General features: G+C 39.9%; 1 protein-coding gene and 1 long non-coding RNA gene across 6 annotated transcripts in view; one reads left to right on the top strand and one right to left on the bottom strand.

Annotated features, from left to right (window-relative positions):
* The window catches only part of LOC139591619 (uncharacterized), a 413,264-nt gene that overhangs the window by 22,044 nt on the left and 363,296 nt on the right, over positions 1–27,924 (bottom strand). For 3 of the 5 annotated variants that reach the window (XR_011679702.1, XR_011679695.1, XR_011679693.1), the window contains one exon: positions 16,826–16,964. This is a non-coding gene — a long non-coding RNA (uncharacterized lncRNA). Of the gene's footprint in view, positions 1–10,575; positions 14,436–15,473; positions 15,697–16,825; positions 16,965–27,924 lie in introns of those variants that run through there. The other 2 variants (XR_011679698.1, XR_011679700.1) reach the window with 2 other exon arrangements.
* The window catches only part of PHEX (phosphate regulating endopeptidase X-linked), a 95,502-nt gene that overhangs the window by 13,421 nt on the left and 54,157 nt on the right, over positions 1–27,924 (top strand). Inside the window, exons 4-10 of the mRNA XM_071430398.1 lie at positions 7,828–7,914; positions 8,929–9,155; positions 12,372–12,440; positions 12,991–13,107; positions 16,134–16,217; positions 16,524–16,669; positions 22,868–22,961. Of these exons, the coding sequence (XP_071286499.1) occupies positions 7,828–7,914; positions 8,929–9,155; positions 12,372–12,440; positions 12,991–13,107; positions 16,134–16,217; positions 16,524–16,669; positions 22,868–22,961 (824 nt within the window). The remainder of the gene's footprint in view (positions 1–7,827; positions 7,915–8,928; positions 9,156–12,371; positions 12,441–12,990; positions 13,108–16,133; positions 16,218–16,523; positions 16,670–22,867; positions 22,962–27,924) is intronic.

Below are 27,924 nucleotides of genomic sequence, written 5' to 3'. Positions count from 1 at the left end.
CTTAAGTTGCCTATCAGGAGACATTCTCAGCAGAACTTGTGTTTTTAAGGCATAGAGGAGTTTAACAAGGCCTTGAAATGATGAATTTGAGGTTGGGTTGCGCTGGTGTCAGACGAGAACTGTGAGCAGTCATCTGCACCTCCACTGAGATTTGTCTCTGTGGTATTTTCCAGGCAGGCAAGATCTTGCTTTGCTCTTCTTCCAAGGCTTCCAGATGCAAAACAATTCTGAAATGGAAGCTGGGCAGGTGCAATCGTGTGGGAGTTTGACCTGTGCTATTAACCTGCTAAGAGGGATAAAGTTGTACTGAAACATTAAATGTTGTGTCCTACAGCAGATGTCCATGTCTTTTTCAGAAGAGTGCTCTGAAGAAACAGATTTAACTCTAAGAATAGTCTTGGCTTGATGATACTTGTCTTGTTCCCAAGAAATATGTTCAGCTTGAAATATCAATTAAGTCTATCACTTCCATTTAGAACATACATACATACATAAATATATATATAATATTCTTCACTCTCCCCTCAAGACCCCATTCCAGCTAAAAGTCCCTTTTCCAAACTGATGAGAATATAAATATATGTATCAGATTTTCTTCTTTGACTATTTTGTAGCCCGGAATGTTGCAGTCTAATTAAATTCTAATTTTCATGTATCAAGACAGAAATCTTACCATTGGTCAAAAGATCTCAGCAGTCTTGTGTATAATTTTATATGCTGTGGCCAGTGCTCTTATTTTGGGGTAGAACATTGTGCCCCTCGTAGGAACAATGACACCACTGCCAGCTCTCCTTCACTTTGGACTCTGAGAAGGAGGAACTGGAAACCAGATACTCTAAATGAATTTCAGCTGGCCCCAAACCATTCTGAAATGATCACTCTTGAAACGTGTAAGCTCATGTTGCTTCAGACTGTACATTTGTCTAGCTGTGATGTCTGTAATAGCAGTGTGGTTTCAAAGTTCTTTGTGTGCCCTTTGGCATCCTGGCCAAATCTCTGCTCTGTGAACCATCCTGACCTTGACTTCTGAAATCCAGAGTGCTGAGAGTTTGAAGAGGGGGTGATGCCTTCATGCTACAGTTGGAGGGCTAAGCAACCCCAGTGGCACAGGTGCTGGTGGCTACTTGGGTTTTAGAGGTTTATTTTCAGGAACTCTTTTGCCATGCGTCTTAAGCATGAAGAAAATATGGGAATTAAGAGTTAGACATTTTTCTAGAGGGCTAGATTAATCATAATTATCTTATAGTTCAGGGACCTCAAGGAATGACATTCTGCACACATGTGTTGTGTGTTTGGTTTGATTGCTAAACTCCAACCAAGGTTCGAGAAGGTTTTTCTCGACATTTTAGAGGTAATTCCTCACAGAACATCCTTAAAAGAACCTGCTGTTGGCATCAGAGGACCATCTGCAATTTTCCAAAAGATAACTTGGGTTTTGTTTTTTCACAGAGGGAGCACATAATAGTGCTAACTTATGGAGGAAACAAAGGTTGTCACTGATAGCTAGAGATGGGAACAGCTCTTTTAATTATTCTTCTCATCAGTTAAGAAACTCAGTTCTTATAGCTGTAGAGCACAGTGAGGGCAGGGTGACTAGCAGAATCTTAATTGCTCAAGTATTGAAAGAGAAATTATCTGTTATTGGGTATTTACAAATAAACCTGCTGAATGTGCAGGCCCTTGGGCTGCTTTCTGAGTCTGATCCCAAAAAGAATGCATTACAAGCTTTCAGTTTAGTACTGAGAATCATCTGGGCAATGCCAAGCAACTCCCACTGTCTCTGAAATGAAAAGGGCTGAGGGGCATTCACTGTCTCCAAAGGATCAAGCTCTTTGAGCGTGTGGATCAAGTTCAGCAAGCTTTATGCTCATAAAGGAGCTCTATTTCAATCACTAGGAGCCTGACATTAGTTAGATAAGGAGCAATCTGTGGCTCACTTTCTTTATCTGCAACAATGGATAATGGCTGTGTCTCCTTGCTCTGTCATGCCTAAGAGTGCTTTGAGATCTGTATCCTAAATGGATAGAGTGCAATGGCAGGAGTAACCACTAGATTATTTCCTGTGACCTTTATTGTGTCACAGACAATTACATTACCCATATAATGCAGCTCAGTAGCTTGCATTGGGATAAAACATAATTGACTTTAGGGTAAAGTTTATCTCCCAAAAAAGCATTAAGTCTTGAAGATATTAAGGAGCAGAGAAGCCACTATCTCCTCTGGTTGCTGGTTCCAGTGGTTAATCACTGTCACTGATGAATTTGCCTACAATGTTCAACTGTTGGCTTTCTTTGCGCCTTTTTGTCATAGACCTCTCAAGACCTCTCTAGCACCAAACATTTTCTAAAGGTGTTTGGCTATTGTGCTCCCATCACCCTTTCACATCTCTTGTGAGAAAAATCATATTCCCTCACTGCATGCTTTTTTTGTCCCTCCCTTCTATTTCTCAAGCCACACCCTCCAAAGAAAAAACCCAATTGTTTTGATATTTTTCTGCCCTCTGTCCAACTGTCCAGCATTGTTTTACAATTCAGACAGCCAAAGGGCAGGCTGTGTTCCAGTCTGTCTCACCAGCCTGTGTACACACTAAGATCATCTCCCCATTTTGATTCTTCTCTGGTTTTGCAATCCAAGACTCCTGTCTGTTCTAGCATTGCCCTGGGAGTTCACACTGCATTATTTGTCTGCTTCTAGCTTTTCACTCTTCCAGGGTTACAACTTTCCAGGAAATAGGATGTCCCTTGGGGTTCTTGTATAATTTTTGGGTTTTTTTCAGTCCACGCATATTCCCTGGGGGATGTTTGCACATGGAGTTCTTTTCCTTCAAGATACAAAGCATTCTAATATATTTCAGATCATTGCCAGATATCACTGTGCTAACACTTGAGCTTGCACTTTCCACACAGAGCAAATGTTTGTAAAAGGATAAGGACAAAAACTAATGGAAAAAAATTCTACTGTCTTTATCAACTAGATATTTCTCTATATTTAGGGTTGCAAAGTGCAGAGAAAACTTTTAAAAACTTTTATTTTTCTCACTATAATAGGAAATAAACCTCATCAATAGCACAGGATTTCAACTCAACAATATATATAGAAAACTGTCTGGTAGGATACAGTATATATACAATCTTATCAGTTATACACTGTTAAATTGAATCAATATTTCTAATCTGAATGAATGGTGTGCATGTTTCTTTTCTCTGCAAATCTGGCTTTACAATCCTTTTTCATGCAGTCCCAGTCAGAAGAAGGAAAGGTACGGGATTTCTTGGTGCCATAAATAAAATATTATGGTAGAAAACCAAAGTGAAGCTGTGTAAGACAGTGGGCTGGAAAATCAACAAGGGCTGGAAATGGAAAGTGAGATTAAAGGTAACACTTAGCCACAAGACTATCCTTAGCAGCTTTAGAATAGTATGCAGCTAAATAAACACACATGCAAAGCTTACTTTGTGATGTGCCTTGCCCTCACTTTTAACAGCAGATGATTGCTATTTACTCAAGGGTAGTGAACCACAGGAAGCTGGCCTTTTTTAGCCCTCTTGCCCTGGAAAAGAACTATGAGAAGGCAACTCAATATAAACTCCCTTCCTTCCTTCCTTCCTTCCTTCCTTCCTTCCTTCCTTCCTTCCTTCCTTCCTTCCTTCCTTCCTTCCTTCCTTCCTCCCTCCCTCCCTCCCTCCCTCCCAGCTCCCCACCCACAGCTGTGCCTTTTTTTCCTGGGCTGTATATCTGAACATCTCCAGTTCAGACTAATGAAGAGCACTCCCAGCTATGGAGTGGTTTTTTGCTGGTGATGCTGAGTCTTTGTGTTTCATATGAGTCAGGGAGTGCAGTGATGCAAACCTGCCTGACCTGGGGTGACAGAAGTTCAAGAACCTTGACTGAAATGGGAACTTGTACACCCTCATCTCCTTTATACAAGAAGGTGAATGATGAAGCCATTTGCAACCTCAGAAGTTTAGGATACTGTGAACACCTTTAGCCAGATTCTGACTGTGCAAGTGGTAGCTGCTTAATGACATGAGTTATGTTATTACAGCACTGTGGAGTGCAATTGCTAACAGGTGTTGACACTTGCCATAACCAAGTTTTATGTGAAGGGAAACATAAATCTTGCATTTGGGCATCCTGTGCATATGGAAACACGAACAATGAGGTGCTGAGGTCAGTGATAGAGGCAAAGATCTTTTTTTTATGCCAAAGAAAATGACTTTGGAAATAATTTAGAATTGAAGAAAGTGAAAGATATAACTGAAAAAGAACTGTTTTGCTAAAAAAGCTATTCAAACATATACTTGATATTTGGCTAAGGAAATGGGATCCAAACTGCATATTCAGCTGGCTTAAGCTATGCTGGTTCACTTTGTCCTGGTGATTTTTGGTTATGATATTCTGCTTTGCAGGCAGGCTAGCAGTATAACTCGGTAGCAGCAAAAAATTGTTAAATTTTTGTTGATGTTAATAATAATTCTGTGATTTTTCAGATGCCTGGAAATCAGCTTAGATTGTGGTTTCTTTTTAACCTCTGTAGATTTTGTTGGGGTGATGTGTATTTCCTAATCTGATCAAAACTATTTATTCCTAACAATTCTTCTTTAAAGGTAAAAAAAAATGGTGTCCTAAAATGCAAGATTGCTTTAAGGAATTAAAACTTTTCATTTGAAACAAGAAAACAGAAAGCAAGCAAGAAAAACAGCTCCAAGAAGAAGCTCAATGTCCTTCTCAGTGCTAAGTGAGCTGTTCTAGTCAAAATGTTGGTAGTCCTGATCTCCCTAACTAGGTCAAAGTTTAAGGAAACTGTGCTTAAGGAAAGCCTATCAGACTGAACTTCTCAGTGGATTTGTATGAATACACACAATTCCTTAGTGAGGCATCAGTTGGAGCTTGGAAATACAAAGTAAAAAACTAAACAGCAAATCTGTGGTATCTTATGATAAACAACATTAACTGATCTTTGGTGGTCTTTCACTTCCTATCCCTTGACAGACAACATAGGTTTTGATTACATTTTGGCCTCAAAACAGAAAATATCTGAAGCTATTTCAGTTTTTTAAAGTAGAAAGACGATTCTCCCAGGCAAGTGTAGTTCAGGTGAATTTTTTCAGAGGGCTGAATTTGCTCTCTGTGTGCCTCTGGCTGGCATTTCCCTTGCTGTAGATGAAATCCATGTCACACGTCAGGAGGTGAAGCACTGCTCAGGGTGTGTGGGATGGCCCTGGGGCAGGTTTGTTCAGCTTGCAGAGCCCTGGGAGAGCAGACTGAGCTGCTGCCCCGTAGAGAGCAGCGTGCATCGACCCACACAAACAGATTTGCTCTGTTGGGTGGGTTTGTCAGAGCCTGCAGCTGCGGCCAACTGCTCGCAGCACCCATTATCACTAATTTAAAGAGAGCTTGATGGGCCTACATTGATTTCAATCACAGTAGTGACTTTCTTTCCATGAATAAGCAACCTCTAGACAGACTAATTGATTACATATATCTCTGTTCAGTGTGCTGTGCTTCTTGCCTTTTCTTGCTGGTCTTGCCTTTTCTTGCCATTCATCTTTAAGAATTTAAATACTCAAGGACACGTAAAGTCTATATATATTTGTGAGCTAAATAAGAAGCAAATTTCTAAATCTTGTGTTTGGATTTTATACTACTTAATGTAGAAATCATGTGGATGTGAGCAGTGCTCCAGTTTTGTGCTTCTAAATCTTTCTGAAAAATTGAGATTAAGGCTGGGAAACCTCTGTAGCCTAAAGACCATCCATGGATAACACCCCCTATTTCAGTATCCACAGGATTCAAGCATCTTATTGAGTCTTTCATATTTGATCACTGGATTTTATGTTATCAGAACCGAGAGTTGTCTTCATAAAAGAATTCTGAGCAAGCTGGCAGCATCTACCCCACCTCACTCTTTGCAGTAGTGATGTAGTGTAGATGTCACATTAATGAGATGTTTTGATGGGTAAACACCAGGTTGATTTTAACACAATTTGATGCAGTTTTATCTGTAAAGTTGATTTTATTGGCTCTTATAATCTGTTTCTCTCTTGAGCTTTAGCCACTGGATTTTATTAGCTTCAAAATTTCATGGTTGTACAGCTCACTGGCAAAGACAGAAATTATTGTAATGGCTTTAATGGGAGGGTAGTTTTTCATCCTTAGTTTTATGGAGGATTCCTTTATAGTTTCTTTCAAAATGCCATTTTAAACATGTGAACAGGTCTGATTATGCTGCTACAAATTGTACACACTGAACATATATATAGATGATTGGTATTACATTGCATTTAACGAATTGAGAAATATTTTAGGATTTTAAACCAAAGCTATCCTCTCCAGAATTATTTTTATGGAAAAATCTTATTCATAACTAAGAGAGAATATTCTCATTAAAGCTCTTAAGGGTCCAAGCAAAATAATTGGGCAATGGGTTTTTTTGTTTGTTTGTTTAAAGAGAAAAGGAGTTGGAGGGAGAGAAAAGTTGCATTGCTCATCACTATGGTATTCCTTGAGTAATAAAGTATTAAACACTGTGAGGTCTGCATTATGGTCCCCTGAGTGCTCACATGAGCTCAGGTGGGGAATATCTAAGAGGTGCAGCATGGCTGGTTCCTCAGGGGGCTAGGGAAATTTTGGGAAATAAGTGCCTTAAGATCCTGCCTCAAGCAGTGAGCTCCTAATACTGAGAGAAGCTGTGCAAACCCAGGCTGTTCTCAGCTGAAGAACCCAGCAGTCACATCCAACTTCTGCCTCCCTGGAGAGGAGGCATTGTGGGGTGGAAGGAGCAGGGCTGCAGAGCGAGCACCTGCCACTGGTTACAGGAGAGTGCTGCTTTTGGATGGCAGTGCCACCACCTCTTCTGTACTCTGCAGAGGAATAACATTGCCTTGATCCTGATCCAGCTCTGTGTGGGACCTGTTTGGTCTCACCATGGCTGGTGTTATGGAGTCTCAGTGGTTCTCTGCATTCACAGGCCTCTGGCACTCTGGTTTTCTGTGTTCCCCCTTTTGTGTGGGGCATGCTTCTCAGCACACTTGCACTGTGCTGCCTCTGCTCATTTGAAACCCAGAGCTCTGGGTGGTACTTTGGTGCTTGGAAGGGAGTCTTGAATTTTTCAAGGCTTTTTAGCTCTGGCTGAGCACATAATGCTGTTTGATGCTAGCAAAGCCACTCCTTCCAGTGGTCCCAGTAACATTAAGGTAAGGCTGTGCAGGACCTACTTGGGTCTTGCAAAACCAGATGGGGTCCAACAGAGTTTGCCAGCCCTATTCCTGTGCTGTGCTCAAGAGTTACCTGCTTCTCCTGGCCATGGGAGTGCTTGTGCTGTGCAGCACCTGAGCTGACAGATCCCTTGAAGCTCAGCTACCTCTACATTTACCCACAGTACTTTGTATCTGCAGCTGCATTGTGGCTGATTTACAGCTTGCTCCTGGGATCCTGTAACCTTCCCCATTAGGTCCTGATTTCATCATGTACCAGCACCAGAAGCTGAGCCACTTGAAAAAATTCCTGACTCCCTGCTCTTTGTGTTGGTTCCCACCCCACAATTGCCTGTCACCTCAGCTTGCTGAGGGTAGCTGGTTGTGAGGATGAGTAACAAGCTGCATCTGTCATTTGGCTTTATATCAGTTCTCTTTAAAATAAACCAATAAAAAATTCTTCTCTGTTGGGGATTGAAAAAGGTGCAATTATGTCTGTGCTACTGCTTAAGAAAGTACACATGGAGCCTCATACTTAATCAAATAAATCCTATGATTAAAGCCAGTGCTGAAACAGGCAAACAATGTCTACATCTTCCAAAGTATTGAAAAAAATGACTTGTTTTTTCAGCATTGCTAGAGAAACCCATCAGCAAAAAACGAGACAGTGAAGCTGTACAGAAGGCCAAGATCCTTTATGCATCTTGCATGAATGAGGGTAAGTAGATTGATTTGAGGAGGGCATAGATGCATCCCCTGCATTTATAAAGGCAGGCTTTTTGTCTCTCTGCAGAGCTCTGTGCAGATGCATGGATTTTGCTGATATGGATTCAACTGGGGTTTAGGGTCTTTTGCACATTTAAAGCTGTGATTTGAGACTGAGGTACACTCAGGCACAAGTCAGTTTTAGAGAAACCCCTGCTTGTCAGAAGTGTGAAGAGATATTTATCTGTGCAAAAGGAAGTTAAACTGTGCCCCAGGCTTGTGGGGTTAGTGCCTGGGGTTATTAAATCAGAAGAACCCTCTGATGAAATTCTCATATTGATATTTTCAAGAGCCTGGTGCTCATCACCTTCTACATTTCTCTATATCTGTTTAATCAAAACACTACCCCAGGGCTGGGTATAGACAGCCCTGGATTCTTTAGCTTTGGTATCTGCATGCCAAGCAAGTTAGCCATGTTTGCAGAGTGCTTTCCCTCAGCTTGTAAATGCTGCTGTAAGATAATGTTCACTAATTTGGAACACATCACTACTCTTAGGTAGCTGCAGAGGTGAAATAAGGCTTCTAAGTCCCCTTTCTCCTTCTGACTCTTTCAGGATTTATTTTCTGCACAGCTTTCTTCCAGTATGGCCTGTCTGACTGACAGCGAATGAGATAGCCTGCTCTACAGCTTTGGTGTCCAGATATTGGCTCTCTAGCTTTGATTATGAGCAATAACCCCCCCAATTTCCCTAAAACCAGTGAAATATCTATGCTAGTTCCTAAGCAAGGAATTCCAGCCTTTGCCTTTTTGGAAAGGCACTGATTTGCCTCTCTTATTCTTGATACAGATAAACAGGATTGGACTTCTATGCTGCCATGCTCACAGGCAGAGCAGAGGCTTTGAGTTTCAGCTATTGTGATTGCCTTGCCTGGAAATCAATTGGTGCCAATAAATCTTTGTCTCGTGTGGCTGCTGCTGGACTTGAATTGTCTGGAATGTAATTGTTGTCACACTTTGACATTTCAGATAAAATTGAAAAAGCCGATGTGAAACCCCTGTTAAGTATCCTGAAGCATTCACCCTTCCGCTGGCCTGTGCTGGAATCCAATATTGGACCTGAAGGGCTGTGGTCAGAAAGGAGGTTCAGCCTCGTCCAAGCCTTGGCAACTCTGCGTGGCCAATACAGCAGCTCTGTCTTCATCCGTTTGTATGTGGCTGCTGATGACAAAATCTCCCACCGCTACATCCTGAAGGTACAGCACAGCATCTCTGATAGGTTACTTTGCATGCTGTTTTATGGTCTCTTTTTTTTAAAACACATTTACATACCAAAGGTTTACATTTGATTGTTGTTATTATTATCTACTGGCTTACAGATGTATGCAGGTGCCAGTTTATGGGAGTCTAGAAGCCACTAGCAACCACTTGCTATTGGAAAGTATTTCTGTACAGGTTTTCTTCTTTCAAATGGAAAAAACCCCATAAAAATGTCCCAGTAGACCAATAGCCAGGGTCTATGTGCATGAGAATAAGAACTCAGTATCTAATTCTGTGTGCTGCTTTATGACTCATCGGCTGCATGAAGAAGGCTTTTTGTCTGTGAGGATGAAAAATGGTCCATCAGTAGCAGATATTTTGAACTTGAGCTGTTTTTCTTGAGATGGAAACACTTAATCTGGTGCTTATACAGCACCTTACAACACAGATTTATCCCAAGTGCTTTTAAATGTGAAATAAGAGAATTCACATTTTTCCTGAAATGCTTTTAGACCTGAAATTGCTTTTAGACCTGAAATTGAAATTTTCCTGAAATTGCTTTTAGACCAAAACATTACTGAACTCTTAACAGTGCATGGCATTAAATAACAGTTTAGTAAGAAAAAGACTCAAGAAATGTTGCCTCCCTGTAGTCTAACAAAACTCCAGATAAAATTGTATAACTGTGGCAAGACTGAGCTCCAGATAAAATTGTATAACTGTGACAAGACTGAGTGCCTGGGCCAAATGCATTGTTGTTTAAGAGCTTCAGATGAGAAGCCAGAGCAGACTTTCCCTCCACTGCTACAAGAAAATAGTTCCTGAAGGCAAGAGAGAAGGAACAAATAAGAAATTATGATGGCATTCATCACAGCAAGAAAAGGCTTTAAGATCCTTATTTTGCTGGCATCTTGGCTAGCTGTAGGAATGTAGCCAAGAATACATTGTATTTAGGGACTGTGGTGGTACTGGAGTGGATGTCAGTTCTAAGTCACTTCTTTATTATGTCTTTTGACTGAGGCATTTAACTGGCATTAAGTTAAAGGGTAACTTTCCCTCATCTCTAGGACATTTTCCAGGATAATCAACAGCAAATCAACAGTTTGCTGTATTAAAGATGTCATTCTGCTATGATGCTGTTTAGATCCTGTCAGTTTTTCTTCAGCTGGAGACTCACTCAAAAGAACTGAAGCTGTATAATCAGGGAGATGTTTATCTGAGTGTCTCCTGTCATAATATTTCAGTTCAAGTCACCTGGCAGCAAATGGCTGGGCAGGGACACCCTCACTGCTGGTCTCTTGGAAATGATTTACAAGCAGCAGCACCTTCACTCTCTATGCTTAGGGGCACCCAGGAATTAAATATCTGTGTGAAGCACAACATGCTATGAGTGATGTATTATTCTGTAGGGTGTTCTGATGTTAGTTTGATTAGGACCTTGATCTGCAGAATGCATCAGCCAGTGCACTACTTTGTCCATGTTTTAACAAATTCCCTGGGGTGTAGATGTACCACACAGTATTTCAATCTGCTTGAAAAAGGGCTTTATTGCAAAATTCTTTTTGTTCGGCATTGCAAAATCATCAATGGGTCATAAAAGAAGTGGAAACTCCAAATAAAACTTTGTTCAGCATTCAACATGATCTTTTTTTTTTTTTTCATGAGTGCTGAAGCTGTTGGTTAACATTTATTGTTTATTTCTCATATTTGTGCTGTCTTGGTTTAATGTGCTGTCAAATCTAATTCTTAAGATCAGGGAATTTAAATGAGCATTTAATGTAACAGTCACATAATTGAAATTCCCCAAATAATCTGAAGTTAACTATTGCAAAGACACATGTACAAAAAGCACAAGAGTATATTCTTTTTGCATCATTGTGCTGAGAAAAGAAAGTTATGCTGTTTTTCAAAGAATGACGATTGCACTGAGCATCGCAATTACTCCTTTCTGAGGATGGTTTGTTTTGTAGAGGAAAAGATTACATTTATTCATTCACTTTAAATTCTAAGTTTTATTTATTTTCCACATGTAGAAAATGTGAAATATAAATCACTTAACCTGAAGTATTTAGATTAAATAAGACTTATATGAATTTTATGAATAAATAAAGTCTATTGTCACTAGACTTATCTTTTAAAAACAATTGCAGCATCAAACCAAAAATATTTAGAACATCTAAGAAGTTGTTTCTGCTCCAATCAGTATCTCATTCAGAGTTTGAAAGCTGGTTAGTGGAAGTTTTCAGCTTTGGCTTCCATACCCTAACCTAACTTGATCACATTGAAAAGTTCTGGGAAATCTCAGTTCCTAGTTTTTATTATAAAATATGTGCTGCATAGTGAGTTTTTCCTGGTTAGGAAAATTCCTATCTTTCAAATGAAACAATGTGCAAATATTCCCATGTACATGTTTCACTCAAGACACTAAATGCAAATCTCAAGCTTTCAGGCCTAATTCCAATATTAGGGCGAATGTAGACCAAGAAATCTGATCCATGTGTAGATGAAAAAGGTAAGTGAAGGCCAAAGATCCATCTGGACTACAAGACACCTTTAGCTAAAGTGCTGGGGACATAACAATATCCTGTGCATCTGATCCTGGCAGGTAGGCACTTCAGTTCCAGTTCATCTCTTCAAAAGACTGAATACAGCCCCCAGTGCTGGTCTAGGGTGAAGCTCAAAATGTAACCTCAGTTTCAGTCACAGAAACCTGATGATGCCTCCCAAATAGACAGCAGCTCTCATGCTCCAGCACTCAGGGGCATTTGGTGCATACACTAGATTGGTGTGATCCCAAGCTCACTCTTGTACCCCTAAAATAGACGTAGGATGGATGCATGGTCATCAGAACCAGGGGTTTGATCCTGTAGACCCAGTCCTTTTGCATTTCCTACTCATTGATGTAGCTGTTTTAAACACCTAAATCACACGTGTGATTCTTTTCTTTAGGTGGCTTAGCTATTGCAGGGGTCATCTTAGGCCCCCTAGATCACAGTAATGTGATTTAGTTAATACCTGTCAGCACAGCATAGCATTTTCCTGTTTTGAAATCTTGTCCAACTCAGACTGGTGCAGTGTTTTATATGTTAGGTATTTGCACACAACTACTGTAATTGTCAGAAAAACATGAACCCTTCCCATGCTGCTTGTCAGTTTGTCTTTGAATCTGATGAATTTACCTGTTAAATGTTACTTTGTGTTGTTTTTAACAGCTTGATCAAGCAAGCCTCTCTCTGTCATCTCGAGAGGATTACCTAGAAAATACCACAGAAGCCAACTCTGTAAGTATTGTCAGCTGGATAATAGAGCCACCATTTCCCCCTCATCTCTTTAATTGTTCGTTTTGTTTTGTTGAGCTCCAGACTGAGAAAGGGTTTTGTGCTTTGTTTGGATTTGGGTTTTGCAGGGTACCTAGCAGAAAACTCCACTTCTATCAAATACTCTTGCAAAAGTTTCCTAAATGAAGCTTGCACTTGTATACAAGTACTTCTGTCCCATGATGGTTACTGTATTAGTTGGCCTAAAATACTGGTGTACACTTTTACACATTGTCTAATCCATTTGTAAGAGCTGCAAGTTGTCAGTCTAATCCAGAACTGTCATTTGCATTTCCTGAGACTTGTACTCTCTGAACCACAGCAGTTGTCTCTGTCATGCCCGGTATTTTTACGGTGTTATTTCTCTTTTTTACCTTGCTTGGCATTCAAGGTAAGGAAAGCACAACCTTGACATGATATACCCCTTCCTATAGCTGGGCACTTCTGGTCTGCTGCTGCAACTCTGTTCAAGAGCAAATCCTGTTGTCATCTCAGTCTTTCTCCTTCTTTACAGTACCGAGATGCCTTTTTGAAGTTCATGGTTGATACAGCAGTGCTGCTGGGTGCAAATGCCTCCCGAGCTGAATCTGATATGAAATCAGTTCTAAAACTGGAAGTTAAAATAGCAGAGGTTGGTAATCCAATATAATCCTTTCTTGAAATGAAAAGCCATTGTATCAACAGCATTAGCAAAGGGATTTTAGAAGCAGAAGGAAAGGAACAGATCCTGATGAAGAAAGGATGAATAATATTTCTCCCTTAGTTAATTGCTAAACTGTTAATTTTATTTTATTTTATGTCAGGGGGAAAACCTTAGCCAAATACCCTTGGTGTTTTAAATGGTAATGTCAGCCAGGCTGACCAGAGGCAAGGCTGGGGGTGGCATGGCAATGTTTAAGGGAGGGTGTATTAGCAAGGTCTGCCATCTCAGTGGAGGTGGGGATGGAGATCCACATGGCAACAGAGATACAGGGGCTGTTGATGTGTTAGAAACTGTGGAAGTGCCTGGGGTGGCACCATAGGAATTAGGGCTTCTCCTTCCAAAAAGGTGATGAGATCAATATCCCAGCTGAAGTGCATCTACCCCAATTCACTGGTACCCACTGGGCAGCTGGAAAAATATGACATAACTCAAGACCTTACATGTATTTTCCAACCTAAATGATTCTATAATTTTGAAGCTGTGTAGGATCTCAGCTCCTGCCATGCACCTGTGTTGAGAATACACATCTCTGTTGTTTAAGAAGCAGACTGGGCTGATCCTCTGTGTAAGAGTCTAAAAGCAGTGCAAGACTTAGGTGGGATATTGGATCTTGGTGGTGAGAGGTGGTGTTTACAACAGTACCACCCTTAGCTCCTGAAGTGTTTTCATGAAGTAGTCTGGGAGAGAGGATGTTTTAATTTAGGGGACCAACAGAATTTAGTAAAGCTAAGTGCATTTAAAACTGGTACCTGGTCCTGATATTTACTTGGTGACATTTTTGCAAGGAATTTAATTTATGCCACAGGATAAAGGAGTGTTTTGAAGGAGCGTTTTTGCTTCTCCATATCTCTGTTTCAGCGTGGCTACTACAGGAATACACTACAGGAATCCCACTCATGGGAGTGGCAAGTTCATTATCATTTCAGCCTCTACTAAAACTAGAGAGAAGGGTTGGCCTCAGTGGTCACAACCCTTTGTGGTTGGGAAACCACAAAAAGTAAGGGTACTGACTTGATGCTAGTTTGCAGAACTGCCAGCTGAGCTGAGTTTCCTTCATATTGGCAAGGAAAGGAGCTATCCCTGTGAAATGCTGGTCTCCTCTTAGCAGAAAATCCTGTTGCATGGGACAGGTGATGCAGCAGATGTCTTTTATCTGGATCCTGCTCTTGCAGTCTACAGAATGCTTCTTGATGCTGTGTTTGTACAGAAGTGAGGGCCACCCACAATAGCAGCCAATCAGTGTTTCCATCTCTCTGCTGAAAGAGATGAAATTTTTTTAAACGTCTAAGCCAAGCCCAATATTAATTTTCAGTTACTTAGCTTGGATGGACTAATGCACAAATACTTCCTTGTGACCCAGCATACTTGAAAAACAGTACATATTTGTCCTGTTTATCAGTGATGGCATAAGAAGATGTATCCTTAGCTCTGGTAGCTTTAATGCTTTCCTTAACAAGTGTCTTACAGAGCATTAATCCACAAAGTATGTGAGGGAAGCTGGCATGTAAGATGACATGGATCATGTAACAACCCTCAGCATCAGTAATGCACATCATTATGCAACAAGCCATGCTTGCTTACAGGTTCTTTTAGTAAGAGTAATCCTCCTAACATCTGTCCAGAGATTAGGCATGAGTCAATGGACATGAATTGTTGCATAAACCCTAATAAACATAATTATTATATAAACATCTTACTGTGATGGAGGTAGTCCTGTTTGTCACTGGAGATTTTACTGTATCCAGTGTTCCTCTGCATTTTTTCAAGTAAAGATATGAAATGGAGAATTTCTGTACTCAGGAGGAGGCAGCAAGAATACTTTGGATATAGGAAGGAGTGGCATGCTTTGAGAGATCTTGTGTACAAGGAAGATTTTTTTATTAAGTTTGAATCACTGGAGCTAGAAGGAAGGATTTGAGGGGAAGGGAGTAAATGGCTTCAAGAAGTGTTTAAAGATTTTTCAGATAAGTGAAATTTGCAGAAAGGAAAAAGAAAACAATTTTTTCCCCTATGGCTTGAGCAATACTAAAACCATAAACACTTACTGGAGATTTTTGTTTGGAGAAGTGCCAGCTGTCTGGTTAGTCTGGTGTCAATCTCTGTCCTTTAGACTGCCCAGCATGCAGCCTGTTGTATAGGATTTACCTTACAGCAAGGCTGGAATTGCCATTAGGAATTTCTGTTTCTCTTGAACACTGAGAAAAGTTTAAGCTATATCTTGTACTTTGTTTGTTTTACTATTATGAACCACAGGGGTGTCTCGGAGTCTGCATGTCCTTCTTGTCAGTTATAAAAGGACTTGCTTCATATTAGGATTTCTTTTGCTGTATCCTTGGAGGCTGCAGAGGAACCTGAGATCCATCTCTTCTGGTCATACAGATGAGAGGCCTGGTTGGGGAATGCTTTATTCATGTCTGGCCTATATACTCAGGTTTCCTGCTATGGAAATCAGGATGATGGGGTGAAATGGGGAGAAACTTGTGTGTATCTGGCTCTTCCCCCAGGTGGAGTAAATCCCTAGGAAGAAAACATTCAAAGACATGAGATGCACACCTAGTTATGAAGATACACATATCTCAGATTTGACCTGTTAAATCGAGGTTGGCTTCTACTGGATAGGAAGGAATGAATAAATATTAATGCTCAAGGTGTACTTTTATCTCTTGTGTATTAGCATGTCTTTCCTTAGCATAATAGAGCTAAATCAGGCTAAAGTCCAAAGAAGACATGCAGCTCATTAAATTTCCCAGTAATAAGTTAAACATAAAAGGAACCATGTTCCATTTCTTCCAGTTAAATGCAATCCTCAGAAACAGAGGTTAATGCCATAAATGCTTGGAAAACAGGTGGTGAGATATTTCTGCACTGGGATTATGAAGGATGGTAATGATGTAAGAGTCCCTGCAAGATAAACCTTGTTTTGATGGTTTTGTGCATTTTTTTCTCTTCACCAGATCATGATTCCATATGAAAACCGAACAAGTGAAGTGATGTACAATAAAATGAACATATCAGAGCTTAGTGCCATGATTCCACAGGTTGGTTGGGGAGAACTGATTTTTTTTTTTAATATCTGACCTGTATAATTAAAACTGTCTTTAGTGCTCAGAGAAGCATGTTAAAGAAGTATCATTAGGAATGTGTGTGCTCATTTGCAGAGTATGTTCTTTTAAATATAGTTCCAACTTTAATGAGGATTGAAAACATGTAATGACAAAGTGCAATAGTTTCTAAGTTTTTAATAAGTAAAGCATTGAAACCATTAGTTTTAAAGTTGTAACTTAGTTTAAAAATCATTTCTCTTCCATAATCTGCTTTAACCAGCCTTCTCTTTGTCATTGCAGTTTGACTGGCTGGGATATATCAAGAAGGTGATTGACACCAAACTCTATCCTGAGCTTAAAGATATAGGTCCTTCAGAAAATGTGATTGTCCGTGTTCCCCAGTACTTCAAAGATTTATTCAGGATACTAGAAAATGAAAGGAAAAAGTAAGGATCCTATGATGGTTTCACTCACACTTGTAAGGGGACATCAAATGCTGGGCTTTTTCTATTTTTTTTTTCGTGAGTTTCAGCTATTCTTGGAATCAAGTCTCCAGGCAAACAGTCTGTTTGGTTTTGTCTGAATGAGGATTTAGATATTACCTTGTGCACAGCAGGAGAATTTTCAGTTTCAACACATTTCTTCTATGGCTAACACAGGTTGCAGTAAAGCTGCTCTTTCCAGAAGCATTCAGCATCTCTTACTTTTATAGGGTCTTGTATCTTGTGAAATCCTTTACTCCTGTAGAACATAGTTGTAAAATGCAGGTAGCTCAGATTAAACACAGTAGATGTGCTTTGCACAGGGAAGCAAGACAGCTTTGGGCAGTAATGAAAAAGTGACATCCCACTTGAAACATCCTTATTGATGACATCTAAGGGATTTCAGTGATAATTTGGTCTCTGAGGCATGTTACTGAACTTGAAAATAGATTTTGTTAAGATGTTGTCTCCAAATATCAATCTGTGCTGATTGTACAGTATGGCCACAACCAAATGTATTTCAGGAAAAAAAGGACAAAGATTATTCTTATATTGCCTCTCTCTGTCACTAGTGACGTAATGCTTACATTAGTTCGTAGTACCTGTAAAAATAGAACAAAAAAAATTAGAAAAATAAAAATTACTGATTTGCCTACAGATCATCAAAATCCTTTCTTTAAAAAGATTCAGATAAGTAGCATTACTGCTGCCAATATTAATCTATCTTTAAAAATTATTTGGGCTGTCTCTGCTTTCTAACTCAAAGTTTGTTACATCCGTGGGTATAAATGTGTGATTTAGAGGATGCATATCTGGCAAGATAACAGGGAATTAGTTATTTTCTGCATAAAAATACACTTGGATGCAAATATATTTTGTAACTACAGAGTAAATACTTGGAGACTTTTTCCATTAGTTTCTTATTAAAAGAAAATCTGAGTATTCAAGAGAATTTAAGCCAGCCTGTGTGTCGTGGCAGAAGGAGGCTGGAGTAAGACCAGAAATAATTGCAATGCCTGTCTTTAGCAAAGCTCAAGACCAGGTTCCTGACCTCACAGGTCAGGGGGAGAGGGTGAGCAAAACCAGTTCCATTATATTCACACTGCATATTTTATTGGTGTTAATGGCTTAGGCATTTTCTGCCCAGTCTTATCCTAAGAAATTGGCATCATAAAATGTTAGAAATGGCAAATAGTGCTAAACTGAACCCAAGCAGGCTTCAAATTCTTGTGTGTGAAATGTATCCAAACAGCCCAGGCCTGATAACCAAGATCATGTTTATCTATTAGGTGATAATGTCCATTACTTAAAATGTCAGAGTCTGCTCCAGAGGTAACCTTGCTATCTGGCCTGAGAAAATTAGGAAATATCTCAATGTGGACTCCGAACAATGAGGTCTCAGCATTTCCCTTAGGGTGAACTGTGAAAGCGTAACAAGGATATTTTCTTTTAGGTAATCTCATTTGTTATTCTCCACATGACATTTTAAAGACTTATTTATTGTAAACAACATGAATTTGATTTGTTACTGTAAATATCTAGACCTGAAATTCCTAGAAAAACATTTCAAAATTTTAGATTTGCTTCAGTGTTCATAATGGAAATTATCTTCTCATCATTTCAGGAGATGAGTGTCATTAGAAAAAGCAGGTACTTTTCACCAAGTTCATATTCTTTTCAGTTACAAGGCTCTCCCTAAATTATACTTTTATTCCAGTGCCTTGTGTGTCCTCTTCCTGAATGAGCACCCTGCTAGCCTGGGTACTATTTAAAGTGTCACAAAAAGATGGCTCATGCCCCAGTATTTTACACAGTGACCTGGTGAAGTATTTAATGTAGTTTGTTTCAGGTGGAGGAAAGAATGAAGTGAAAATTAAGTCTGGCTAGGCTACAGAAGCAATTTGTGTTGGAGGTGGAAAGTTATACAGACTCACAATGCTTGTATTAAAAATTTCTCTCTCAGAGAACCTGCTGAGCAATCTTGAATTGTGAAATCATTCACAGGGCAATATTACTAGAAGAGAGCACATTAACATGGTGTGGCACGAGTTTAGCAGAATTTTCCTTAACTGCATATAATCAAGTTTCTATGTGGAGCTTGAAATAGGTGCAGCAGTGTCCAGAGGTCAGTCTGCAGTCCCCAGGCCTGGCACTGCTGTGACTCCAGCCCAGGAGCTGGGCTCTCCATGGTGAGCTGCCCAAGTAGCTCAGCACTGGCCTGCAGGAGTTTCCACCAGCTTGGGGATAGCCAGCCTTAGTCATGTCAGGTGCTGAAGGGAGTCACACCTTTGTAAGAGGTCTTCAGGGATTCCTTCAGCTTTTTGGTGTACTAATTCATTTTTATGGGGTTTATCTCTATTAGAGGAAGAAGAGAAGTGTGTATGTAGCTGTGATGTAAATGAGCCATGGCAGAGCTCCAGTACAGCTGTGCCATGTGAAGGGGGAGACAGAGCTGTGCTGGCACAAATTAGGAGCTTATATTCCTTCCCTGTTACTGGTGTGCTGGTGCTTTACGGGAGCCATAAATAGGATACTCTAAATCCATCCTTTCTGGAGATCTTTGCAGCTGTTGAAAGAAGCAGCTTTATCATTCTCATAGATCTCAGAATGCAGAATTAGTTTAATAGAATCATGGAATGGTTTGGATTGGAAGGGACCCTACAGATTCCCTTGTTGCAGCAGCCCTGCCACAGGCACTGGGCTGGGTTGCTCAGAGCCCCATTGTGCTGACCCCTCGTAAGGCAAGGGCAGCCTGGCCTTGAGCACTTCCAGGGATGGGGCATCCACAGCTTCAACTTGGACAACTTGTTCAGTGCCTCATCTCCCTCACAGCAAAGAATTTCCTCCTAACAGATGATAAATCTGTCCTTTCTCAGTCTAAAGCCAGTTCCCCTTGTCTTTCACTATAGGTCCTTGTAAAATGTCCCTCTCCAGCTTTCTTGCAGGCCCCTTTTCCCTTGTCTTACCTTCCCATATTTTTGCACTATTAATTGAGAAGAGCTCTAATTCTTATAGCATATGAGGAATTTTCTTCAGAGATGGAGAGAGGCACTGGATTTCTTTTCTGGTCTTAGTCTGTGTCTGAAAAATCAGAGAAGTTACAATAATTTGCCTTGAATTAGTGCCTCTAGCAATAGAGGCAAAAGTTTTTCAGTACTTTTAATTTGATTCGTGACTCAATTCTGAACAGAATTTTCAAACAGATCTAAAATTTGTGAGAGATCTTTTTCTTAAAATGTCAATTAATTTTTCCACCTATCTCATATTAAATCTGTCCTCTTTAATTGCTACCATGTCTGTTGATTAAAATATCACAAACTCACAGAATTTTACATGAGCAACCTACTTTATTCTCAGACAGGACAGAAAGTGCTTTAGTAAATATTCATAAGTACTGGTATAATTTTAACTGTCCCAGCAAACAGGCTCTCTACCACTTCCTTTGGGAGTGTGTCATAATAAGGGTCATACTGGTTAAAAGTGAGCCTACACTTTCTGCAAGAGGCATTTAACAGGAAGTTAAAATAGAGTGTACTCTTCTGAGAGGTTACAACAACAAATAGTCTGGTCTCACTGAAAGAGCAGAGAGGATTTTTATGTTTTATTTTTGTACTGGATTTTGCTCGATCTGTAGAGATGAACTTCTATGAGCCTCAGTGAACTTATTTGTGAAACTAGGATGAAAATCACCCCAAGATCTGCACTATAGATCTGCACTTTATCAGCAAAAAGTGTCAGTTTTTAAGCCAATTGAAGAGAATAGAATTATTTGAACTTTGCACAGTTAGCCCGAAATGTAAAATAATCATTCCCCAAATAGGTAAACAAATTCAGATAAATTAATATTTTATTTTGTTTTGAAAAACAAACTAAAGCACACTGGACTTCAAACACATGACAACAAACCCCCTCAACATTTCCACCTGTTTCCCACCCCTGATTCATAAGTGTTAAGTGGAACCTCCCTGTTTAATGCATTGTGGATTCTGTTGTGGTTACAATCTGGAATTATTACTGCCTCATCAGACAGCTTGGTTTTAGCATGTGTCAGCCTTTTCCTTCCCAAATTAAAAACATCCCCAATTAATTATATTTCCTGCAACTGTTACCCGCCTTCATTACTTATACCTCACACAAACATTTCTGAATTCTTGTTGATATTACTGTCTTTCAATAGGACACCTTTTGAGATCCCTTTTATAAATTTCAGTCTATCATTCATTACCATTTTGAGAGAGGTTCCCCAGCTCAAATGTAAGGAAAAACATTGCTGTGTGAAAACAAGTACACAGAAGACAGAATTGATTTTGGTTTTGTAAGTACCAAATTGTAATACATAATCGTGTGATAGTGATTTATTTAGCTAAGGATTTTACCTAAGGCTTTTGATTGGAAGCAAATCTTTAACCTTTTCATCTGTGAGATTTGTATAAATGCTGCAGAAGTTGCTACAGCTGGATATTCTTCAGCTCTGCTGAAATATCTGAGGCAGATTGTTGTGAGGTTTCTGGAGTTTGAGTAATTTACCAAAACAATGAGAACTGAGTGCTTTTAGGGCGCTTCACTTGTCATTATTGAGTGAGAAAATTCCACATTGTCAGAAACTTAAGGGAAAAGTCTGAACTTTGTGGCGTTCTTTGTGGCGTTGAAATGAATTTTTAATGATCCTCAACATTATCCTAAAATGGTGTGATTATCTATTTTGGCTTTTGTGACTTGTGCTATCTTATAAATGTACATGTTGCACGCTAAAAAATCTTTTTCAGATATGTTTTATGATTATTGTGGGCATTTAGGTGCAGTATAGAATATATCAGTGTACTAAAAGAGGGAATATACCCAGTGTGAGAGATGCAGCAACACATCTTGAGGTGAAGGCTTTGTGTGGGTGGACTGGAGCTTGGTTAGAGGCAAAACCAAAGTTATGTCTCAAGCAAATGCTGCTGTCAAGGCAGCATGCCCACAAAGTGTGTTCCCAAGCTGTTATGATTCAGAGGAGGGAGCTGCTTGGGATGTGTCTCTGAGTGAAGTGATGTGTCTCTAATGGGGTGACACTGCAGCAACAGCTGCATTGCCCCACACTTATGGCAACGGGAGATTGCAGAAATGGGATTTTAGAGATGGGGGAGTTGTTCAGACAGCCCATAATAGCACCCTTGGTTGCATAGAAGCCATTTTCCTATTCACAGAGAAGTCTATGGCCTGTCAAAAATGTTATGTATATCCCAGTGGGGAACAAATAACATTTGCATATCCTGGTTTTGAAGCAATGACTGTCCTTGAAAAATGTCATGTATAAAAGAAGGTGAGAATATTAAGTGTAGGTCATGTTGGACATGTTTTGAGACTGTTTGAGGTTGAATTGTGTATTTCAGAATGCACCTTTAGCTGATACAGCCACTGCTGAACATGGAGAGATCTCAATCTAGGCTGGATAAATCCTCCAGTCAGGTGCCCAAAGTTTTAGAAAAGGGGCATGGATGCCAGATCTCCTGGGAATTTTAAACAAGCTCTTCCTTGATCTCTCAGCCTAAATTCTTAGAAGATTTTTGTTACTGGTACTTCTCTTTTTTTGGTATTTCAATTATCCATCTGACAAAATAGGAATGGTAATACTTTAATAACTTTGTGAATAGTAGAAGTTTTCAAAGCACATTGATAACTTCTAATGAAAGATACAAATATGAGATAATGAGAGTGTATATGGGATGGACTCTTATCTATTCTGTTACCATTTATATGCCCTAATAATGAGGGAAGATAGCATTCACTTTGATCTACAAAAGAAAAAAACAGTTAATCTCTGGATAGAACTTTGATGCAACCATTATTATAACACAGTTCTTGCCACTTCTAAGGAAAATCAAAGCTGCCTTTTGAAAAAAAAACATTACCTAAAAATTACATACTAGGTGATGGACCTGTTATAAATTATCCCTAGCAGATGGTTATTATGGGGCAATTATATATTAAATGGCTGCAATCATACAGATTCTTCCATGTAATTGGGATTTATCAATTTGGCCATCACTCATTAATTTTTAGGGTGAAGTTTCATGAAGTTTTCACCATTGGGATAAAATGTTTGGGGAGCTATTTCTGTATTTCTGTGGTACATCATATGTGTTTACATGTCTGATAAAAATATGCCTGATTTAACAGGACTCTTGCCAATTACCTGGTATGGAGGATGGTTTATTCAAGGTTATTTAACCTCAGTAGACGCTTTCAGTATCGGTGGCTGGAATTTTCTCGGGTAAGTTATGCTTTCATAGCATTTACAAGGGTCCTAGTGTTGACACTGTTGGTTTCCCTTGTAGTTGCTTATACCTTTGCAAAACACAAAATGTTTTCCATGCTTGATACATTTCTTGAATAAACTTTTTTATTTTTGAAGACACCCTCTAAAACAATTGATAAACATATTTTTGTGTTTGACACTAAGGCATTTATATGACACTAAAACAAAAGAAAAGTCCTTTAGATGATGTTAAAGAGGTTTTTAAATCTCCCCTTTAAAAAACTTGGTCTTCTTTTGCAGAAACTTGAGGTTAGGTGGGCTGTGACATTCAGGCCAGACCCTTTTGACCAAAATCTATAGTTTTTGAAAACTACTCTTTGCCCATTTGTAAATACAGCTGTACTAAACCAGCAGTCTAGGATTTCAATTTTTTAAAGCTTGCTCAAGGCTCTCCCATGCTCTAATGCCATGACATGAGCTCTAGCACAAGGATATCCAGCCATTTCCACAGAGAAAATGATCAGGTGCCTTCCAGCTTGGGGTTGCAGAAGAAGCAGAAAAGTGCCACAAGCTGTGAGAGCAGAACTAATTATCTGTTCAGTAATATGGGCATCTACATAAAACACATACATTTGATTCAGTGAACCCTGAATAGAAATCCACCTTGGTAATCATGTGGGCTCCTTAAGTAAACCAAGTGTGAAGGCTCCTTAAGTAAACCAAGGATGAAACTGAAACTGAATGGTACTTGGTCTTGTGTCTAAGCTTCTTTGGATGGTGAACTTTGTTTGCCATTATGAAAATTGGCTGACAACAGGAGGCTGGCATGGTGCAGGAGGTGTGGGTGTTCTGTGCTCCCTGGTGAGGCATGCAGGTGACTAATTAAAGAATCTGTCCTGTTTTGCTTTGAGTAATACTGGAATAGTTCTGAGTTGATCACATACCTAACAATAAACTCCAATAGCTTGATTGAAACTACATAGGAAAGGCAGCCTCTTGTACTTCTGAGATCATATTCAAAATAGTCTTGTTAAAGGTGCTATTTTCTTAATGTAAGATATGAGAAATTGGCTGTCAGAACCACAGTGACAAGTTTGTAGGTGTCCCCTCCTGGGACATTTCTTGCTAGTCAGGTAAAATAGATTGATGCTGGCTATCAGCCAGTCTGTAGCATAATACTGAGTTACATTGAGTTATGTAATGGCAGAAAAAATCCTGAAAGGAAATATTAAGTTTTGGGTACAGTCCATTTTAATCTGGTAACTGGCTGCTGTCACATCTCTGGGACATAGAAGCTTAGAGAGAAATCTAATTCAAAGTGATTCAGTGCTTACTAATAATCTCATCAAGGCTGTCATAGAATTACAGAATGGGTCAGATTGGAAGGGACCACAGTGGGGTCATCTGGTCCAACCTCCCTCCCTGCTCAAGCAGGGTCATCCCAGAGCACCTGGCACAGGATTCTGCCCAGGTGGTTCTTGAACATCTTCAGTGAAGGAGATTCCACACCCTCTCTGGGCAATCTGTGCCAGTGCTCCTTCCCTGCACAGGGAAGAAGTTCTTCCTCATCTTCAGGTGGAGCTTCCTGTGCATCAATTTCTGCCTCTGTTCCTATTGCTCAGCATCACAGAAAAGAGCCTCCAAAAGGCTCCATCCTCTTGGCACCTCCCCTGCAGATACTTTTAAACAGTGATAGGCTTCCCTCAGTTGTCTCTTCTCAAGGCTGAGCAGGCCCAGCTCCCTCAGACTTTCCTCATAAGAGAGATGTTCCAATCTCTTCATCCTTGTTTCCCTTCACTGGATCTGCTCCAGGAAATCTCTGTCTCTCTTGTCCAGAGGAGCCCAGAACTGGACACAGCCCTCCAGACACGCCTCACTGGGGCTGGGTGGAGGGGCAGGATCACCTCCCTGCCCTGCTGGCACTGCTGTCCCTAATGCACCCCAGGATCCCATTGGCCCTCTCGGCCCCAGGGCCCTGCTGGCTCATGGACAGCTCATTGTCCATGGACCCCCAGGCCCTTCTCTGCAGAGCTGCTTTCCAGCAGGGCACCCCCAGCCTGTGCTGGTGCCTGGGCTGGTCCTTCCCCAGTGCAGGAGCCTGCATTTGCCTTTTCTGAATTCCAGACCATTCCTGTGCCCATCCCTCCAGCCTGTCAGGGCCCTTCTGAAGGGCTGCCCAGCTCTCGGGGGTGTTGCCCACTCCTCCCAGCTCTGGGCCTGCAGTGACATCACTGAGGAGGCCTCTGCCCCTTCCTGTAAGTCATTGATGGGTAAACTAAACAATTCTGGCCATGTAAATGGGTGTAGATTTCACAGGTCAATAGAAAGGACACAAGGAATGGAGTCCAAGGCATTGGACTAGTCTATTGTTGAATAAGATTTGTCTAGTCAGAGGATGGAGAACTAGTGGCACTTTAGGATCATAAAAAGGATCCATCAACCCCTCTGCCAGGTAAGAGAATAAAACATTGAATTACTACTAAAAAGATATGACCATGAGATAAATCAGTGACCCTTAAAGGAAAGGATGTATTTTATACATTCATTGTTTCATTGATTCAGTCAGCCTAAACCATCATAAGCAGGCTATTTTTTTTTCTCCAGTTTCTCATTTTCTATTGGTAGCTTTTATACCTTATGTGTAGAAATCTTGGCAGCAGGGCCTTAAAATCTTTGCAAGGAGAAGGAAAAATGAATGATGAGACTTTAAAAAAACTTCAAGTTTAGAAATAGAACAAACCTGCTGACTCTAGAGAAAGTGCTTTGAGTACCACACCAGCAACTATCAGCAGCTCCTCTGCAGTGGCACTTTGAGACCTTGTAAATGTGCAGTGGCACCTGGGGAAGAGGTTTGTTAATTGTGTCGTGAAGCTCTGAATTGGCTGGAAGGGCTTGAAACCTGCTATTTATAGCCACTGTTACTACCTGAAGTACTGTGTTTTAGAGTGGTACATTAATATTAGGAGGACCATTTGAGGGAGTTCCTGTTGGCTGTTGTGACATAAATATCAATAAACCAGCTGTGAGATATAATCTATTCCTCTCAGCTCTATTTTTATTGGTCTCACAGCCTGTGCTGCCTTTATGTTCTCCTTACAGTCAAGCCTCCCTCAAAATAATGATAATTATTATGTTGTAATAATAGTATGCCACAGTCTGAAAGCCAGCTCTGTCTCCTGACTATTTCTATGGCTGATGCATACTCACAGCTTTTGGAAGGAATTTCAAGCTCTGATGACTAATACCATAACTCCCCTTCTTTTCCCTGCATCAGGAAAAAGCTCCATTGCAGGTTTACTCTGACCCCAGAGAGAAATTTTCTTCTCTTTTGTTCTTATCTTTTTTTTGAGTGTTTTGTTGTGTTATGTATAAAGGTTGAAGAATTTGGAAAAGGAGTTGATTGTAAAATTTGGCTTTGTTTAGAAAAAAATCACCTTATTGTGTATTGGTTTGACTAATAGGGGTTCTTTTTAGAAGCAATGTACTCTTTGCCATCGAAAATCTATTACTGCATATACAGTATTAATAGAAAGCACTTGGAAATGCAATTCACTGGTGTATTTAAGTGTGAGTCATTGATTATGCTTAATTACAGACAATATGATAGGGAAAATCAATCTTTGAACTACCAAAATATCTCACCTTCAATAGCTGAGGGTTAAGCTGCTCTGGAATTTTCCAATGAAATATTTTCCTATTGGAAAAAGACAAATCCAAACCCTTAATTTTGCTGGGCATTTAATCTTGTGCTCAAAGGAGGAGAATAATGCGAAAAAAGAAAGGGCTCAGAAACTGCAAAACTGGTGCTTAAGAGGATTTTATAATCTATGAGAGGCCAAAATCTCTATCCCACCTGCTCTGGTCTGATGCTGACTATAGTCTGCCTTTACACTGCTGTCAGGTGTTGACTGCTGGACTGGAAGCTTAAAGCTTAAGTTCCTTAAGTGGGAAGGGAATACTTTGAACATTGAAAATAGCAAAAGTTTCTTAAATCAGCACTGTTTATTGCTCACATGAGCTCATCTTCTATCTTGTGTGCAGGATTTATTTACGCAAACTGCATCTTGATGAGCAATGTAATGTTAGCTAGGTAAGCACCAACAGTAATAACATTGCCCCTGAGAGAAACAGAAACCAAGGCACCAAATGCTCTTGAGTTCTGTTTTACCTTGTTCCTTGTGTTGACCATTCTTAACTGTTTCTTTTGAAGCTCATTTACAGTGACATTATCAGAGCCTGAAAGTATGGATTTAATACCATTTCTTTAGTAAAACATGCAAGTTGTTCTACCAAAGTCTTTCTACTAAAACATAGAGTGATTTTTAAATTTTTTTGGGGGGAGAGACAAACATATTCAGTGTTCTTGATGATTTAACCCTCTTTTCTCCTGAACATGCTCCATTTGGGAAAGGAACTGAAAGCAATTTTACTATTTTACACAAACTGCCTTAAAAGTAGCTGGACAGGTAAATGACAAGAAGGTGTGAACCTGTACCCATCTGTGTTAGATGTCATTAGTTCATGGCAATGGAGGGAGGGCTCTGCAGGAGGTGTTTCATAAGGACTAACCCAGTTTTCATGAGGACAATCTTCCTAGGCTTCTCACCTTGTCAGAGGAGAGGCAAATGTTTTCAGGAGATATCTCACAGCAGGGTTTTTCTAGCGGAAATTGTCTCTCACAAAGAAAGAATACCAAGATTAGTCCAAAGTAAGCACTAATTCTCAAGGCCTAGGCTCTCTTAGTCGCTGCTACCATTGTATTGTTCTGAAGTTTAAAATCTTACAGGTATTTTGTGGTGTTCAAAATATTTGTCATAGCATTGGATGAAAAAAGAAATAACTGTAGAGTAGAAATAACTGTAGAGAATCATTATTGTTTCCTTTTGGTGGTTTTTTGACAAATATGCTTTGGCCTATACCCCATGTGGATTCTTCTTGAACAGCATGATGTTATGGCCTAATACTTGCCCCTGTCAAC

This window comes from Agelaius tricolor, unplaced genomic scaffold, assembly GCF_023055355.1.
Source record: "Agelaius tricolor isolate 1412-34295 unplaced genomic scaffold, bAgeTri1.0.p SCAF_7, whole genome shotgun sequence".
Lineage (NCBI taxonomy): Eukaryota > Metazoa > Chordata > Aves > Passeriformes > Icteridae > Agelaius > Agelaius tricolor.
Note: the sequence above shows the minus strand (reverse complement) of the source record. Positions and strands in the feature narration are given on the sequence as shown.